Here is a 19,227-nt window from a genome sequence, read left to right as displayed (position 1 = left end):
GAAAAGACGAATTCCTAATGCAAGAAATTGTATAGGGGTAATAAAGAAACATAAACATTAACATTATCCTGGGAAAAACTAAGGTTCCTGCTGGAAGAAGTGTTAGTGGGGCCAGCAGGGGGGTGCTCACCCTGCAGTCCATGTGGGTCCTAATGTCCCAGTATAGTGACGGGGACACCATACTGTAAACAGGCGCTGTCCTTCGGATGAGACATAAAACCGAGGTCCTGACTCTCTGCGGTCATTAAAAATCCCAGGGTGTTTCTCGAAAAGAGTAGGGCTGTAACCCCTGCGTCCTGGCCAAATTTCCCATTGGCCCTTACCAATCATGGCCTCCTAATAATCCCCATCCTGAATTGGCTACATCGCTCTGCTCTCCTCCCCACTGATAGCTGGTGTTTGGTGAGCTTTCTGGCGCACTATGGCTGCCGTCGCATCATCCAGGTGGGGCTGCACATTTCTTCAATAGCTTCTATCCACAAGCAGTGAGACTGGCGAACACATTTAGCCATCCCCCTCGGACCACACCTACACCATCACCATCTACCTCATTGTAATTTATTTATTGTACGTCTCCAGTCATTGTTTACACGTCTGTATTGTTTACATTCAAACTGTCTGCATGTTTACTTGCACATTGTCTATTGTTTGTTTGTACATTGTCTTGAAGCACTGTTTGCACTTTGTTTTGTTTTTTTTACACTTGTTTTACAATCGAGAGACTTTCTGTAAGTAAGAATTCCATTGTACCAGCACCGGTTACATATGGCAATAAAGTTCAAGTTCAAGTTCACACTGGTGGTGGTGGTGGAGGGGAGTCCCCATTACCTGTAAAGCGCTTTGAGTGGAGTGTCCAGAAAAGTGCTATATAAGTGTAAGCAATTATAATTATTATAATAAAAGTTCCATGAACGACGTCCCCATGATCAAACAGAAGCGATGAACCACTATTAAGAAATATTAAGACGCATGCTTTATCTGCAAAGGAAATTTCCTTGCATTTGATATTGTAACATAAAAGGGCAATCTACAAAACTGTTTTAAGGTTTCATACTAATGAGAGTATTCAACAGAAAAGATAGAACAATAATAATTTTTTCCTGTGACTTAAAAAAAATCATTAAGAGGAATTGACGAGCAAACAATCTATAGCGTGAAAGAAGGGTTCTAAATATAGACGTTATCCGACGAAAGATACAAGTGGCTATACACCAAAGTGGTGTTTCTGTTAACATGAAAATAAATCAAACAAAAGGAAGATGAATAAAATGCTGCAAGGTCACAAGTTCTCGCGCTTGGCGTGTATTGACGCCTGGGCTGCAGTACTTGCCTCCACACCTTATTCACTCTTGCTGTGCCTGGAGGAATCTCTTGCGATTAACCTTTACCGAGATCACTAGCACAAATGGTAAATATTAAACAGAAGCTGTAAGTTGTAAACAGACTCGGGATGTCATAGGGCAGAATTAAAGATAACCATTAAAAATGGATGATGCTATTTTTGGGAACAAATTCAGATAACTGTTTCTCTGTTCCTTGATCATGTCAGTGTTTAGTATATCACAACATCACATCATTGACCTGTTACATCCACTGTACTGTACATAAAACAGCCAAAACTCTCTTTCAGTGAATGAGAATAAGCTCTCTACTGCCTTTCTTCCTTGTGAAAGGGTACAATTGCAGCCACAGATCTTGATTAATTATTGTAGTTCGCCCTTTCTGACAGGTGGTGGTAAGCAGTCATAAACTCCCATTGCCAAACTGAGCATAAACTTTACTGTCATACTTCCACCAGCAGAGGAACAGTTAGACATTGTGGTAATTTGTCTAGATCACAAGTTGCTGTCAGCCTGGGGAATATGTATGGCATTTTCATTGTTGTTTTTAAAAAAGCAAAGTTGTCTTCATGTTGCATATCAAAGGAAATAGGTAGATAACTCTTGATGCCTTGAATAAATTCTGTAAAATGAAACTTCGTGAATATTAATTATTTAGTCTGGCTGTTCAGAGCTCCTCAACTGTGCTTGGCCGTTCAGTGAAACAGTGGACACAGTACAGTCACTGAGGCTGACGACGGCATCTGTCCATGGATGTGTGTTTTAGAAGTGCAAAGCAGCTAATCGATATTGATTTTCCCATAATTTGTAGTGACTTGGATGATTTTAATCAATAACCTAGAAAAGAGTTCAGAAATAATGCAGTTAGTCATCAAATGCTGTATTTTATGTTTTATCAGTAATTTTAAAAAGCAGTGATCCTGCCATTACAAACATGGGACAGTTATCCTCAGTGCTATATTTTGTGTGAATATCTATTGCAATGATATATTCTCTTTTTAGATACATGAAGTTTTATTATACTGAACTTAGTGCAATGTACCAAATAAGATACACAGTAATTAGTCTATTTTATAAAATGATCAGGCTGCCTCTTTCCTTACAACCTCTTTCATGTTCTGGATAGCCCTGGGTTATAAGCATGCAAGGAGATTAATTAGCTCGTGCAGAATGGAGGGCCATTGGGTTTTTCCTTCTTGAGAAAGTTATATAAGGCACACAAATTACACATGGGCCTCTTCTTAATCAGTCTCTTTTAATACTGAAAGAGCCTCAAGCTACTCTTTTGAAGGTCTGCTCTTAAAAGTTGCATTGACCCTGTTATCTGTGTCAAGGCAAAAATAACGAATTGTTCAGTAGAGCTACTGTACATGCGTTCTGAAAGCAGGTTCTTAATGCTCTTCATGTTTTTATATTACTAATCAGCAGCTTTGATCATATTTTGTATAGTATGCTTTTAGTGACTAATAGTTTACCATATTATCAATTTAATGCAAGATATTCTCATGAGAGCTTTTAATACAATGTCTATAATGTAAAAACATGCCAACAGAGGAAAAAAGAAACATGTCCATAACCAAAGAAATAACTAAATTTAAGTTTTGTTTTCCATCTCTGAGAGTATAAGAGACGTTTGGCAGTTCATTGATGTGGGAGCTGAATTCCAATTTACTGGAGATGAGACAGTTTGGCCAGAGGGCGAATTAGAATAATTGTCTCATGGAAATTATTCACTGAGGGTTTTCTTAATCTCATCTTTCTTTCATAAAATCTGTATTTCACAAATAATGCCAGTGTAATGCATCTTACCCCAAGACATCTGCACCTTTAGTTGCATGGAGAGTCTTTTCACTCTTGTGTCTCATTCAAATGAAGTTATCTAAGATGTGGTACTGTATAGCTTAATTGCTTACTAAACTGATAATTGCAAGTGATGATCATGCTAAGGGGATAAATCTTTTACAGCAGTAGTCATACATGAAAAAACAATAATAACAAAAAACAAAATAGAATGGAGTCATAACTTGAAAATAATTGGAAAAATGACCTCACCTAGTCTGAGAACCAAAGCAAACAGATTAATAAAGTTACTGTTGGCGTTTGGTACTGTGCCTCATGCGCTATAATGGCCTTGAGTCACTGGACTTTCTGAATTTCAGGGGTAATACAATTGACTGACATAAGGAACATCTTCAAATGTAGTGGTACGTCCTTAAATACATAAGGACATATTTTTAAGTGGATTCATAAGGCTAAGGCAGTAACTAACAGTACCTTTGCAGCTGATACATTTTATATTAGTACAGTTGTTTAAGATGACAACAATTCAGTCATACAAAGTAGAATTTGTGCTGTTTCCTTCTTGAGTGTGTGGAGGGGTAGCCAAAGTTTGTTGTAAAGTACTTTACTTTCAGTGGTTAAGGTAAGTGGCAAATGTATTCAAAGGTGAGTTTTTTGACCCTATATAAAATTTTGATCACACCGCTGGTGATGTGCCACATCAGGTGGTGATGCATTTTTATATGAGGAGACAGGTGAGCCTTGGGGCTCAGCGCTTTCACAGACATGCACTTAGTTATGATAAAGTGCTGACCAAATCCTCAAATCTTTATTTTTGTTAAATGTAGTCTCTGCAATATGGAAACTGTTTTAATGATGTCGGTTTACCCCTGTCTTCAGGGTTTATTTTTTGAGGCAGTAAAAATCGGTCCTCTCCTGCTCCAGGTGTTTCCTTCCCTCCTGCCATAGTAATGTGCCAGAGTACAGACTGCAACACTACATCTAAAATAACAATAGAGGGCAATACGTAAGCTTGTTTCTTGAAAGCCCTAGGAATTTTTTATTAAATTTTTATGTGGGGGTTAAAAATAGTGCAAATAGAAATTTGCTTTAAATGACAATTATGCTTCTCCCAAACCTTATTCTCATTACCCACATACCACCCAAAACAGAGCTGTATCCCATTATCACATGAAAAAGTGCTTCTTGCTCCTTTGGGGAATCAGTTCACTTAAAAATGTCTCTGAGGGGTTAAGTAAGTTGTGTAAACAGAAGTGACTGATGGCCAGGGATTTTAGAAAGCAATTATTCTGACAGAATAGTATTTCCTGGGATTCTACGAGACATGTATTCCTTTTGCAGAAACAAACCAGATCCCTGTTGATCAGCAGTGGTTTACTGGATATGAGGACTTCAGTGAAAGTGTGGATCGAGGCTCGGAGGCCCAGACTTTGCCAGCTTCTGTTCGGTTTCTATGTAGAGGGTGAAAAGAATGCTGCCCCTGAAAACACTGTGAGCACATATTGCGGAGCGTAGATCTGAACAGGAAAAAGCACCAGCCTGTAATCTGTGATTTGACTGGTGGTTCTGGAAATTACCTAGAGAGTTATCTTTAATAAGATCAACCAAGACTGGATTCACGCATTTGGCCACTGAGGGAAAATGAAGGGCAGCCTTGTGGAACAATAAGAACGTTTATTAGGAAAAAAACATTTAGCCAACATTTTAGTTGGCTTTTCCATTAGATGCAATGTAGTACATCAATTTCCCTTCAGGATTAATAAAGTATTATCTATCTGTCTAGTAATCAGATATCTTAATGGGATTAAGTTGTAATTGACATTGTTTCGAAGATGAGTTGTAGAATGTGTTTCATGGTGAAATCCACATGAACACAGCAGTGTGGTTGGACAGCGTGCTGATGAACAGAAATTACTTTTGAAATGAATTCTTCACCCGCAGGAGGCTCCACGGCCGAAACGTTGTGTTTTCTCTCTTCTCTTTTCAGGAGGAATACACCTGTTACTTGTTCCTTTGCAGCCTATGCCTGCTGACGCAGATACCCACCTGAACTACTGTATGTAATAAGCTATCAACTTAACATGGAGCAGTGTGTTTCCTCTGGGGGTAATGCACTCTGCCAGCACATTGAAAGAAATCAATCATACAGCCTGTGCCCATCCTGAACTGGTCCCCAGTATTGCGTTTGGCTCTCTGGTGGCATTATTTTTGGGATTCCTGATTGACGAAACATAGCCAATCTAAATAGTTATTTTTGAGGTCACAAATACCATATGAAACATTTTCACAAAGACAGTTTGAGCTGTTAGGAGGATCTTACACTTCCTAGTATTGGTTGTTTTGGTACCAAGAACATGCATGTGTTTTAAGAACCATCTAATAACGGGTGAAATGGTTAAAAAACACTCTACATACTGTATGCTTATGTTTAAATTTCATCATTTCCTTGTGCAGATACAAATGTAGTTTTCCCTCTTTGCATATTCCAAGTAGAAGTATTTTTTTTTTTACTTATACGTGAAAGACATACAGTATGCAGCAGTGCAAAGTAACGTATTTGTAGATAGAACTAGGTAGCAGAATGTGATGTAACCTAGTCCTTCGAGTCACTTCTCACTCAAATGAAAGTCTCTGGATGGAAAGACGCATAATGAGACTGTCAATCTCATGATTGATTCCCCTATTGATCAATGCCAGACTATAAAAAAACGGAAAGGTTCACCATTGGCACCGCTCTCAAGGTGTATAAACTCGCAGACCCTGTCTCCCAGGAAGGAATCCAAGCGCAGTTAGGCTGATGCTTTTCTCCATTCCTGTCGCTGATATAGAGGTGCGGCCAACAAATGTACTGTACCAGCTTCTCCAGTGAAAGAGAAGAGGCAATGCAGTGGTGGAAATGCCACAATGGTGTGAAGTCAATAAACAGAGGACTGCAAAAATGCCCACTTTAGAGAGCTCGTAAACTAGAACATCACCGTACAGTATGTTGATGCCTTGTGCTGAATACTCTAGTTTGAAAGTGGTCCCTGCAGACCTCCAACACTGTGCAGTTCTAATCACTCAAGTCCTAGGACTGCTTCCCAATTTACCTGAAACAGTCAACAGGAGACAGCTGGTTGAATGGACATGTCGGAAGAAGAAGCTTGCTTTCAGCAGCTTTACTGCAAGGCACGTCTGAAAGCCAATGGTAAAGAGGCAGACAGCAAATAAATGAGACCTTTCCTCTCCGTCGTTGAAAACGGAATCATGTGGTGAATGTCACCCATGGGTCAACACAGGTGCCTTAGTGAAAATGGCTATTATCATGAATGGATAACATTAATTAGCGTGTTAATAATGCAATAAAACCTCTGCATCCAGGCATCCAGTGTTGGAGGATGGGAATAGTAACACAGTCCAAGGATGTCCATACAATCAAGCAGTCAAAAATAAAAGAGAAGCAGCTTAATGGGTAGCAGGAAAGGCGGTGAGCTCCACACTGGCCTGCCAGAAGCACGCCAAGAGGGGATCACTCAGACATTCCCTGTACCCTCTAATCTACAGAGGCTCTGGGGTTGGTGGCGTTCCACTGACGGGGGTTCTCTTCCACAAGGAGCTTTTCAACCTGCCTGTACCACCACCTAGACCTCCTGCTGGCTGCTGCTCCCCCCATCCAGTTCAGCTCAGTTTGTCATCTGCACAAGTGCAATGAGATGCTGATTTGCACATATGCTCCAATATAAAGACATAAAAGGAATGACCAAAAACACAGAACAGGAGCAGCAACAACAAGTTAAACAACAAACAACTTTTTTAAAAAAAATGGCGAAGCCCCCAGAATCCCGAGTCTCGCGCACTGACTTGCAGTGCCCTTCCGGGATCGCGTGTCCGGTCCCGATCCGTCTTCAAGGCTCAGTGGCTGTTACAGTAACATTGCACTGGGGTGTTTCAACACGGCTGTTTCTTTTTGGGACTGTGGGTATTAATGACAGTTTTTTGCATCGCTCGATCTTTGACACATTTGTAAACTGCATGTCAATCTAGACAAGTATTTCATGGCTTTAATGTGAGAATTTGAAATTGCGCTTGCAAACTATGCAAAAGGAGCTTAATTTGTCAGAAAGGAGTGGAAGTCCTTGTTTACATTAAAAAAAAAAAGCCAAACATAATTAAAGGCCACATGTTTGGTGTTAATAACTGCAAGGGTTATTCTGGAGGTTCACAATATTTCAGCAATAAAGATATCAGAAGCATTGAGGTATGTTCCAGTACTTTTGTGAGGCTCTAATGACCCTGAAAGTGTCTTGCATTAATTGAGTTCAACCGATTTGGTTGATGTGGAGTGTATTGGTCCCTCCTAACTTTAATGGCTTATGATGTTATTTAAATGGATTTATTTGAGACAGTGTGTAAAATTTAATTTTGTCAAATTTAAATGCTGCCAAGTATGATGAATATATAGCATGGCAAAAATGACTTAATTTACTTTCCGCATATAATATTACAGTTTTTCAGTGGATTTACATGCAAAAAATTGAGTCTCTCTTAACATGTCAGTTGGATTCAGAGCAATGCATTATATAATCATGTAGATGACAAGTTGAGCAGTTTAATCCTTTTTGCTTCAGAAATTCTGTTGTAGACTTGGGAGTTTAAGATAAGGTAGTGTGAAAGATATTGTGACAGTTCTTTTTCTTGTTTTATACCAAGGTTTTTATTTCTGGAAGAACTGAAACGGATTCACACTGATAAGACACAAAGCTGACTCGGGTAACTTTTTTGTGGGACTCATTTTAATGACCATTTGATCTCTGGTTCTGGTTTTGGAACCAACTTCTAGTTTTGACTCATTATGATGTTAAGGAACTTGAGGCTTGTCAGTGTATATTTTGGCTTGAGGTAATAAATGTATTTCTCTTTTTTGAAAAGAGGCTTGCAGTCTGCTCTAGTCTACTGGCTCTTTGCATTCGTGGGTAGTCTGGCACTGTTTTATAAATTAGCTTTGTTTCCTATATCTGTACAGTGCCATTTTTTCATGATTTGCTTATACTTCTTAATGAATGCCATTTGTTTTCTAACCTTGTTCTTTGTGATCGGCTCTTGCCCTTCTTCCTCCTGTAGGTCAGTTCAGTCCTTGTATTTTTTTCTTGTTCTTCTTTTGATGTTTTTAGCTCCTGGTCTTTCCCTGTTTCCTGTCTGCTGCTTCAGGTGCTTCATCTCTCCTTGGAGTTCCTGCCTGGTTCTAGATATTGGTTGTGGACTGTGAATTACACTATATTCTATTAGACATCCCGGTCTGTTGGAAGGTGCAAATGGCACACTCCTTTGCTTATTGGAGCTTTCTCGGCAGCCTCTGCACTCATTTTATTGTTTGCTCATGTGATATCAGGTATTTGTATCTTAGCTGAAAATATAATATCGGGTGTGGGGAAGGCTCCACATTCGAAACGTTGTTTCCTTTCTTCTCTTTTCAGCGTGGAATAAACCTATTACTTGTTCCTTTATCCCTTCTTTATACAGAAGGGAAAATGCTATTGTTTTGATGTGATAACAGCTCTGGTAACAATGGAATCTGCTGCTGGTGAATTGACTCAGTGCTGAGTCAAAGTGTAACTAAAATACAAGTGCTGTACAGTACGTGACCACTCCCTGCTGCAGTATCAACCTGCTTAATTAATCTAGTTCATTTCGACACAGTGTTTGTATATGAAACAGAATAAGCATCCTAAACTTTAACTTAAATACAAAACTAAGTACAATACAACCTATGATGAATCTCTGTCTCTAACCCAGAATGAACCTTGCTAAGAGAGCTTGCTAAGTACTCACCCCAGTGGGTCTTTCTGGATGGTCTCGAACACGGACCTCTCGCCTGGCACACACTCTGTGTTCTGTCTTGTGGTCTCTCCTCTCTTTCATGGTCTCTTTTTCCTTCTTCTTGTCTTCTGTCTTTTATCTTTATCTCCACTTTCTTTCTGACAGTCTCAATTGTTTACCTAAAACTTAATTAAATAAGGTAAACCAGATGGCTCTTTTGATCAGTGTTTCTCACCTAAGCAGAACTAAGTAAACATCCTTTGAATTGAAGCTCTAGGCAGTGGAAGTATTGACTCTAGTTAGGTACTGTATTACCCATTGTGTCTAGATTCTTGGACGCCTCCATTGTCACCTGCGTCAGCCTCTTACAATGCTGTTTACTGCGTCACATATTAATAGTAGCTGTGAAAAGGTTTAGTTGATGTAATTCCAGTAATTTATTTAATTAACAATAATTATTTTAAAGGTTTAGATATAATTTTGTTTAACAGGAATGTCTCTATAAGTATATTTATAATAATAATAATTGCTTACACTTATATAGCGCTTTTTCTGGACACTCCACTCAAAGCGCTTTACAGGTAATGGGGACTCCCCTCCACCACCACCAATGTGCAGCATCCACCTGGATGATGCGACGGCAGCCATAGTGCGCCAGAACGCTCACCACACATCAGCTATCAGTGGGGAGGAGAGCAGAGTAATGTAGCCGATTCATAGAGGGGGATTATTAGGAGGCCATGATTAGTAAGGGCCAATTGGAAATTTGGCCAGGACACCGGGGTTACACCCCTACTCTTTTCGAGAAGCGCCCTGGGATTTTTAATGACCACAGAGAGTCAGGACCTCGGTTTTACGTCTCATCCGAAGGACGGCGCCTGTTTACAGTATAGTGTCCCCATCACTATACTGGGGCATTAGGACCCACATGGACTGCAGGGTGAGCGCCCCCCACTGGCCCCACTAACACCTCTTCCAGCAGCAACCTTAGTTTTTCCCAGGAGGTCTCCCATCCAGGTACTGACCAGGCTCACACCTGCTTAGCTTCAGTGGGTTGCCAATTGTGAGTTGCAGGGTGATATGGCTGCTGGCTATTTAACTGTATAAACTATAGACTATGTTCTGAGAGGTACCGAGCACGTTTTGCTGACATGCGATAAATAATAAATAGTTCTCAAAGTGCCAAGGAACTCCATTTCAAAATGCAGCTAAATGGTTATTTCTTAAGATTGCAATTTCAGGCTAAGGGGAAAACAAGCTTGTGATGGTTTTTATCCCCAAAGACTTCTGATTTATGCATCACCACTTCTCTTGCAACTTCAACCTTCCTGATGTTTAATTTCATTATACCTCTGAGCAGTACCTGTGGTACACATTCATGTTTAATTCATTTACCGAGGCCCCTACAGTACATGTCGATTAACTTGTCGTTCGATTATGAAATGCAACCTTCAAACTAAAGCAACTAAGATGCATTGGATTCTACAGAAATTGTTTCATGAGATCTTTTTAATTTTTATGATGGATCTATTTTTATGAGGCTCCATGCAAGACCATTCCAGTCCTGGAGCGGTTAATGTTCGTTTGCATATCATAGGGCATTACAGGCTCGGAATGAAAACGCTTTAATTTGATTTATATTCTTTTTAACTTGAATGTAGTATCTTTGGACAGTCACTTAAAAAAGTTATATTGCTGTTAAAATGTGCACATCTTTGTCTTTTCAAAGCAAAACTCTGCTCTGTGCTTCCTTATTACAACATGTATTGAATGAGTTATGTCTGGTTGGTATATTTGTAAAAATCTTTAATAAACCTGAATATTTTCCCTATGATTTGTGGTCAGTTACTCTGTTTTCCCCATGATGATTGAAATGCTTGCCAGTGAGTATTCCTTCTTTGAAGGGGCTTTGCAGAACCAACGCAGTCTGTCTAGAAGACATCCCAAAGAGTACAGGGTTTGTGAAACTACCACATGCTCGAAGGATTACGTTAACTGCATTTATTCTTTACATATTAAAAGGGTAAAATCAAACAAAATAGTGTTCATGCTTGATACATTTTTTTTAAATTTTATTTTTTTTATAAATGTTGAGGATCTTTATATATACCTGGAAATTCTGTTTAAGTTTGTCCCATTATTTATACCTTTTGATAAAAGTTGAAAGCTATTCATATGCAGTTTGTATATACTGTATGCTATATAATATCTTGGGTATTGATAATAAGAGCCTAAACTTCTGGCTCAAAATATTTTTGCATTATTTATGGTTAACAATGAAATGGCTGGTTCACTTCTGGCTTTAGAATGTTCTTGGGAATGTATGATTTTACTCTGCTCACAGCGCTTCGTAGCTGGTGTGAAGTAATTTCAATGTGATCATGCATGACTGCCAGGGATTCCTATCAGATCCACATAAGCATGTCTTTGAAACACTACACTGTATACTTGCTGATATGGAACCTTTAACCTACATTAACGAATCATGAGCAGGTATTCATTTCAAGGCGCGATTAGAATTTTAAAAAGTCTTGGATAAGAAAAGGGAGACTAAACTCGATCTAAACCCACTTTTTTTACACAAAATGGCGTCGCAACCCGAGTATAAGCTGGATTTCAGAAGCAGTATTGGTCCTCTTCAGATACCTGCAAAAACCTACAGAACACGGAATTCTGACATTGTCTTAAAGACGCAGCAAATCGGTGATAAAAAATTCAACATTTGTATTTTAAAGAGGCAGCAGTACGGACTACTGATTAGACTGAAGGTTATGGTTTCAAATCTCAGGAGGGATAGCTGCTGTACCTGTGAGCAACATACTTTGCTTGATTGCTCCAGTAATACAACAGCTCAAATGGTTATGAATTAAAAAAAGTGTAATCTGTGTTTTAAGTTAAAACCTAATGCCCTTGTGGAAGGATGCACGTTACTAATTTTAAGACATTAGAGTTTCAGGTAAAGAGTCTGTGTTTTATCAGATGTACGTACATCCTTACAACTTTGAAGAAAAAGGAACACTATCCATGCTTTCAGCAGTATAAAAATATACTGTAGCATCACGAATAGAGTTAATCATAAGAAACCCAGCCAGTCGGCAGCTCACTAGAGTATTGATACAGGTCATAGAGCCTCTCAATCCAAGCGTTGTCTACAGTCACCTCTGCCAGTGCAACACCCTTGGGTCATCGTAGGGGCCTCGGTTCGGTTTCGTCACTCTTTTGTTGGATGGGTCCTACTGTACGTTAAGGTACTGCACAATTCTCCTGTCCCTGGGTACTACTCCCATCAAGAACAACTGCCTTGGCTTCGCGATTTCTCTGACAAGGTGATAATGTGGCTTTCTGTTATTCATCTCCGCAGACATACACTGTCCCCCCCCCCCCCCCCCCCCCAGTGTACAAAATAAACGTCAGGCAGCTTAAAAGAGATATACTGCAGGAGCCTGGTTCAGTCTAGCTGTGGCCTTTCATAGTTAGAATAAATACAGAATTCTGTGTTCCATACTGTATATAGGCTAGACTTCTGGCCGTAGAATAGGTAAAAGGTATAGTGTATTTTAGGATTAACCCAGCCCCTCTTAATGACATTTTAAGATGCCAACAGCCCAGCATCTAGTCTTAAATGATGACCAAGGACAATTTCAGTATTATCATTAAGGAGGAATAAAGCAAGAACTGCGAGTAGGTGAAAAGCAAAGGAGTAGCAGCTATACAAATGTCAAAAAGCCTAAGTGATACTTGTAGTAGTTGAGTGTTGAGTTAAGCAATGTTTGCTTTTCTCCATTTCTCTCGCATGTTTTGCAGTAATACAGCCCCTTCAGGAAGGTGCTGCAGGGCTCAAGACTGACCTGTGTAAATCATTTCACCTGCTGTAAGACTGCTGGTTGGATTGTGCTGCTGAATTCTTCCATCAGCCGTTTAATGTTGAGTGGTTTGTGTGCTCATGGGAGGACGGGTTGTCATATTTTCATATTGTTTTTGTTAAAGAATCTATATTTAAGAAAAGCTAGGAGGTGTATTGGAATTTCTGAAATCAAAGTTGGGATTGCTTTGAGAAAAGGTCCCATGCTACAGTGGGGGGAGGTCTTCTACACCAAAAAACTTTTCAAACCTTTCTGAGAAAGTGATGGTAAAAAAGCAGGGATGATACTAATGTTGTTGCCATAAAGGAGTATGTGGTGTGTTAGAATCCTGTAACTCGACGGGGGTGGCCAGTGTTTTGCTTAACAGCCTGTGTGACTGACCCTGATAACTGGGATAATAAAAAAAATGTATAAAATTAAATTAAAATTTTGAGTTACTTTGCTTTTGCATACGTAGACTTACAAAATAATTTTGTAATATATGCGTTTGTTATTGTTTGTTTTCGGTAACAGAAGGCCTACACTAGTTGACCATCACTCCTGAGTCCTGCAGGAGCGATGGTCAGTCATCAGGAGCTCAAGTTGGAGGGAGAAGTACATGTAGACAAATACAGAAAGGGATAACATTTTCATGAGAAAATGTTGCAGATAAATGCCAGAAAAAAAGCCAAAAACAAATCTGTATAAATCAGTTGCTTTAACCAGTTCTAGCTTTCAGCCATGTTTCTTGGCGTCTCCTTCCTGTCAGCTGCCAGTGTATAGTAGTAGGTTGAGCCTCAGCCTTCCTGAACTGAACTCTTGCTTGATTACCTTTTCTGTCCTGGTCTTAACTGGGTTCTGGATGGCCAGAACATGAGCATTTCAAACGGCTTGATGGGTTCCTGAGCCAGGGGTGTCCATTTTAGGTAACCTATGTATACAGTAGGTAACCTTTACTTTCAATCAAAAATAACTATCCCTGGTCTTTAAGATATCCTGGGTCTCCTGGCTGTGGAGAAAAAGGCTTTTCTTTCTGTTGGTTAAGGGGGTATATTCTGTTTATGTTCCAAGTTGTCAGGGCCTGAATTCAGTCAGGAAATCTTTTAAAATCAAATTCTGATCAGGTAAAATATTTAATGTTTTCTAGTGAAACATGGACGTTTTATTATGCTGTAGTATATACATCTGTATTCTATCAGCGCAATTCAAAGATTCAGTACTGCTCTTACAGTACATGTCCAGCACTGCATGGTAAATTGCTTTTCAGACCACGTTTATTCTTGAGGTAAGCATCTTTGAATAAAAGAAAACATTTTGCTATTAAACCAAATCATTCTCTTGGTTTTCAAAACCATTAAATACATTTGGAAATCAATTGCAACTTCCAGATATTTAAGGACGCTGAAAAATTACATTTCAGTGAAAATATAATAAATTTAAACCATTTTCTGCTTTTAATGTTGTGAAACAATCAGCAGCTGAAATACAATTTAATTTATTCTAAAGACACAATTAAAAGCCTTGAACATAAATCATTTGGATCGTAAGTGCATTTCGGCAATTATATTGTCTCTGTAAATTATTTTTACACTTTATTTTGTGCCATAAAGAGATGGTGAATTCACCTTAAATGTTTTGAAGGTTAAGGGTGCAAAACATACAGTAGGATTAAATAAGGGCTGTAATACATTGAAGTTTTTTGCAAGTTGATCCTATAAAATGCGCCCAGCCTTCAATAATGAAATGATTTTGGAGTGCCCTTTCCTACAGTAAGTGATAGAAATTTCTTCTTCTTGCTGCTCCTGAGGTCTTTGCTTTTTGAAGCTTTATGCAAAGCCAGTGTTTCACTGATTAAAACACATGCTAATTATTTCTGCCTGTGCATCAAACAAGTGCACATTTAGGTTTATTACATTTGAAGTCGGCTTCTCCAATGAATATATAATAGTTTTCATTCATCCAAGTCAATAAGTGTGCAGCCATGTAAGTCAGACTGGCGTATCTCCGTAATGAGCTCTGGAGCTGGCCATGTGCTCGCTGTCATTCACTCAGAATAGAAGGCTCAGGAGAGGAGAGAAAGCTTTTGAAGCTGCCCACTCGTTTTCTAAACTAAGTTGATGACAGCTGTCATATCATTCACATGAGCTCTTCGTGACTAGTGTTGAATTTCTGATTGCCGGGCTTGAAGAAATAAAATACAAAGACTCTAGTTATCTAAAATGTGCAATCTGCCTCATCAGGAGTCTTATTAGGAACAAGTAAAGGTTTATTCCATGCTGAAAAGAGAAGAAAAGAACCACGTTTCGGCTGTGGAGTCTTCTTCGGGTGTCTTATTAGTATCATATCACTCCACTTTAAACAAGGTGTCTTATTTTATATTGACATTTCGTCTTAAACTCTTTTTCATCTTTGCTAACCAGAGCCTTTGCCCAGTTGCCTTAGACAATAATAGAAAACGTGAATGTGGAGATTTCCTAAAGTGAGAAAATGACTTTGACCAGAAATATAACCCTGGGCTCACTTTTTATACTGTGATAATAGTAGCACCATAATTTACTCATAATACATCTTTTTTCAGAAAATACGTCGGTAACCCCTAAAACACTTTTGGCATGTTGCTGATACGGGGAAATTGAGTTGTATTCAAGTTTAATCCCAACTTTTTTCCTTGAAAGTGATGTGGAACATAAAATGCACATACTGTATTGCTTTGATAACCTTTGGAACAGGCTTTTCAAGTGTTGTGGGACTTGAAATCAAGTGGTTATTAATAATCTATTTAAGTAATGATCACGGTTGATATATTTTTCGATAGAAGTCAATGAAATCTATAAGAAGCAAACTTAGTAATTTAGGAAAATATAGTAAATTCAGCCACCCCAAAATCCTCAACATTGAATAATCCAATTACATTTTCTACACATTATATTTGATCCCTCACAGGCAATATCATATGAAGCTAGTTCTTAGTCCTTTGTGCTAATGGGTACATTTTTTACCTATTTTTGGAATTTTCTAGAGGTGGTTAAGTTTTGGTACCTAGCTCCATCTCATTTGTCCGTGAGTGCCCCGGATGATGACTCCAATTTTGGCCTGCTAGTGCAGCAAAAGCAGACCTGGTCTGGCCGCAGTTCAGGATGCTAGTGTTGCATTGTGTGCCACCACACATTGCCTCTCTCCTGGGATCACTGGACCCTGATCTTCCCAAGGAATTCTGAATTGTTGATAGATATCTGGAATTGTCTACTGTTCTGGTCTGTGTGCTTCTGATTTGGTCAAAGCTGGCTATGATAGACCTACTGTAGTTCAAACTGGACTGACATTTAATAATAATTGCTTACATTTATATAGCGCTTTTCTAGACATATTTCTCTTCCTATTTTCACATCTGTAAGAAAGCTACAAGATGTGCTTCCACTGACACTTGCTTAGCGCTGAGGAGTGATAGACTTGGATGTGTTTAAACATATGAAATGTTTAAAAGCCTGTGCTGTCTCCCAAGAGATAAGGTGGCTGGCCTCACTCACAGAGCAGGTAGTCTTTTAGCAAAAAACAGTGCAGTTTCCAAAATAAACCAGTGCAATTGCTACAATATGCCATGTGAAGGTAAAGACTGGGAATCTGTGAACCCAGCGACGCTGACGACACGGTGCACAGAGGAAGGCTGCATGTTCCTCTGCACTGGAGGCCGTTCCGTGGCAAAGGCTGTCGCACAGATGACGTGGTCTGCGTCTGAACGGGCCAGGTGCCAGCAGGCATGGCTGCACAGAGAGATTCAGAAGCATCTGAGCTATGATGAAAAGTGCAGAAACGCCAAGAATATCTGAAGGAGCGATGCTCAAGGAGAAGAGTCCTGAAGAGAACATCGGGCAAAAACAGGACTTCAAATGGCTAAGTAATGGAGAGCTTATATCTAAATTCCTTGAGTACCAGCACCATTAAAACAAAAAACATGCAACCTTGTATCATTGCAAGTACTGTATGTATTTGGAATTACTACGTTTGTGAATGTTACATTATACAGAAACAGGTAAGAGGCAAGAGACAGCTCTATACAGTACATCAGAAAAGCATCACTCTAACCTAGAGCAATCAAGTGTTTCACAATCTATAGGGAATTGATTTTAATCTTTTTCTACTTCATGCACCATTGCATTTCAGAAAACATTGAATTCATTAATAGAAGCCCTTTTGGTCATTAAATAAAAGAAGGGTTTCCATTTCAACAAGGGCATTATGTAAGTAATGGGCACTACAGTAATTATTGGGTTCACAAACTGCACAATAGCTTTGTAGTAAAACTTTGCGTCTTATTTCCGTTTCAGTGTAGCACATGAATGTATGAAAGACAGATGTAAAGTAAAAAAATCAAATGCTGAATGTGCCTACATGTAGAATAAATACTTGTTTTATTCTAGGAGACAGGTCAAGCTGAAGTAAACAAAACAAGGTTCAGGTGTGGAAAACTACATTTGGGTCGTTAAACACCTGGGGACATTCCAAAATAACTCGGAATTTCGTTCCGTGACCGTCTCAATTTTCCTGAAGTTTTTTGATCTCTCCTCAAGTCTAGTCTCGCAAAATGTCTCCTTCTGAGCTGTGACCTTGCAAATATCAACCTAAACTGGAATCATTCACACTGACAAGTAATGTCACCCTGGGCTCAACTGAAAAGGTCCCATCATGAGTAGCAACACCTGACTGGCTTATTAAAAGTTTATCTGTGAGAAAAATACCAACATCCCCAATCTCAAGCAACCTTGTCAGGGAGTCAGTTCCTAACATTTTAGCTATATGACCCATAGAAGATACTTATAATTCTTGTTAAAGATTCTTGACTCCTGATCATTACAACCCCCTTGAACTTTCAATTTATGATATTTTTACTAAGTCCAGACTAACCTACTGTAAATGGCCTAATAGTCCAAAATAAGAGATTTTGTTAGATTGCTGTTGCTAAGATCTATTTGCACTGTGTAAAATCAATTTGTATGTTGAGATGTGAACTTGCATTTTTCATGTGTTAACATATTGCCTAAGACTGCTTGGGTGAGGTTATAGTCCTAAGTGAAATTGTATCGTGTGGATTAGATCTAAGGCAGATCTACACAACATGTCCCATCCAATCTGCTGCATTGCAGTTCCCTGGTAGAATCAGCTTAGTTGCTGTTACTACAGTATATTGATTTTTCTGATGATCGGTTAAATGCTTACAGACTTGGTTGTAGCAACATTCTATAACTGAGAGGACTGGAAAGGCCCTCTTATTAGATCAGTTCTCAAAACTAAAGCTAGAAAAGAGACTTTTTTTTTTACAAAGACCAAAAACCTCATCTGGTTGTACTATTTAAATTATGTGAAGGCCGAAAAGGCAGCAGATAATGCTGGCTTACCTTAAGTGCTAAAGGTCTTACTCATTCTTTGATCTTCTCAGCTAAATGTCAAGAAGCCTCGTTGGGCTCATATCCTTCTTGCTCTTGTGTGGCAGGCAGTTAAGGACGTCCATCTTTGACCCAAGACAGCTGAAGATCATGACAGGGGAATGGTTTGATGAGATGAAGTCTAGACGCTATGGCAAACACTATGATGTGGTCCACATGGTCAGATCTTTATTCAAGAGGAAGAAAAATCCAGGTAGGTTTGTACATTTTTTGTTTGTTAATCAAAGTCATTTATGTTTTTATTGTTTTATTTGTCTCAATCAGTGAGAGGAATGCCTGTAATCCACAAAGGCTTAAAAGGTTAAGATTAAAAGATAAAAGCATTTTCTTGTTATTTTCTTGCTTTTGCAATTGAAAGGTTTTGTGCTTTAAATATTGCTCAGGAAAGCAAGCAGCAATTTTAAACTGGTGATAACTGGTAATTTATGAATGTGTATCTATTGAGAGATGTAGTTTGACAACATGAAGCTCATTTTAAAGGGCCGCTCCTCACATGCTGTCATTAAGATTTAAATTCACTATGTGTTTGACAGCCGTGTTTTTTTAAATACCATTTTATATGTATTGGTCTGTTATGAAAGGTCAGAGAACCTTTGAAGTGTACTAGATATGATCACCCTGTTTAGTAGGTAAATATTGACTCTAGGCATTGGAAGTTTAAATTCAACGGCTAAGGGCATTCCAATTAGCCAAAATGCTAGATGCTTCTTAAATGTCAGCACAGCTTTGAAATACCAAAAGAACAAGCAAGATTTATGGTAGCAAAAAAACATCAAAATAATTTGATGCAATAACAATTTCCATTCCATTTCCTTAAAATAAAATTGAATATGATAGTTATGCATTGCTAATATTAGAGCTATATTATCATGGTCACAATGAGCCTCGACTCACAACGCAAAGAGACCTTAGTTGTCGGCGGGACTGTAAATCCTTTTGTAATAATCTCCACAGATACAGATATGTTCATCCAAGTCGCAAATAATCAATAACCAGTTCATAATGTAC

At 38.8% G+C, this 19,227-nt stretch overlaps 1 protein-coding gene across 4 annotated transcripts in view; it reads left to right on the top strand.

Moving 5' to 3' along the window:
- The window catches only part of LOC148675618 (synaptotagmin-like protein 2), a 157,783-nt gene that overhangs the window by 56,960 nt on the left and 81,596 nt on the right, over positions 1-19,227 (top strand). For all 4 annotated transcript variants that reach the window (XM_088627008.1, XM_088627006.1, XM_088627010.1 and 1 more), the window contains exon 3: positions 18,267-18,412. In XM_088627008.1, coding sequence (XP_088483134.1) covers positions 18,267-18,412 — 146 coding nt within the window. The remainder of the gene's footprint in view (positions 1-18,266; positions 18,413-19,227) is intronic.

Source organism: Lepisosteus platostomus, chromosome 3 (assembly GCF_059453375.1).
Source record: "Lepisosteus platostomus isolate fLepPlt1 chromosome 3, fLepPlt1.hap1, whole genome shotgun sequence".
Taxonomy (NCBI): Eukaryota; Metazoa; Chordata; class Actinopteri; order Semionotiformes; family Lepisosteidae; genus Lepisosteus; species Lepisosteus platostomus.
Note: the sequence above shows the minus strand (reverse complement) of the source record. Positions and strands in the feature narration are given on the sequence as shown.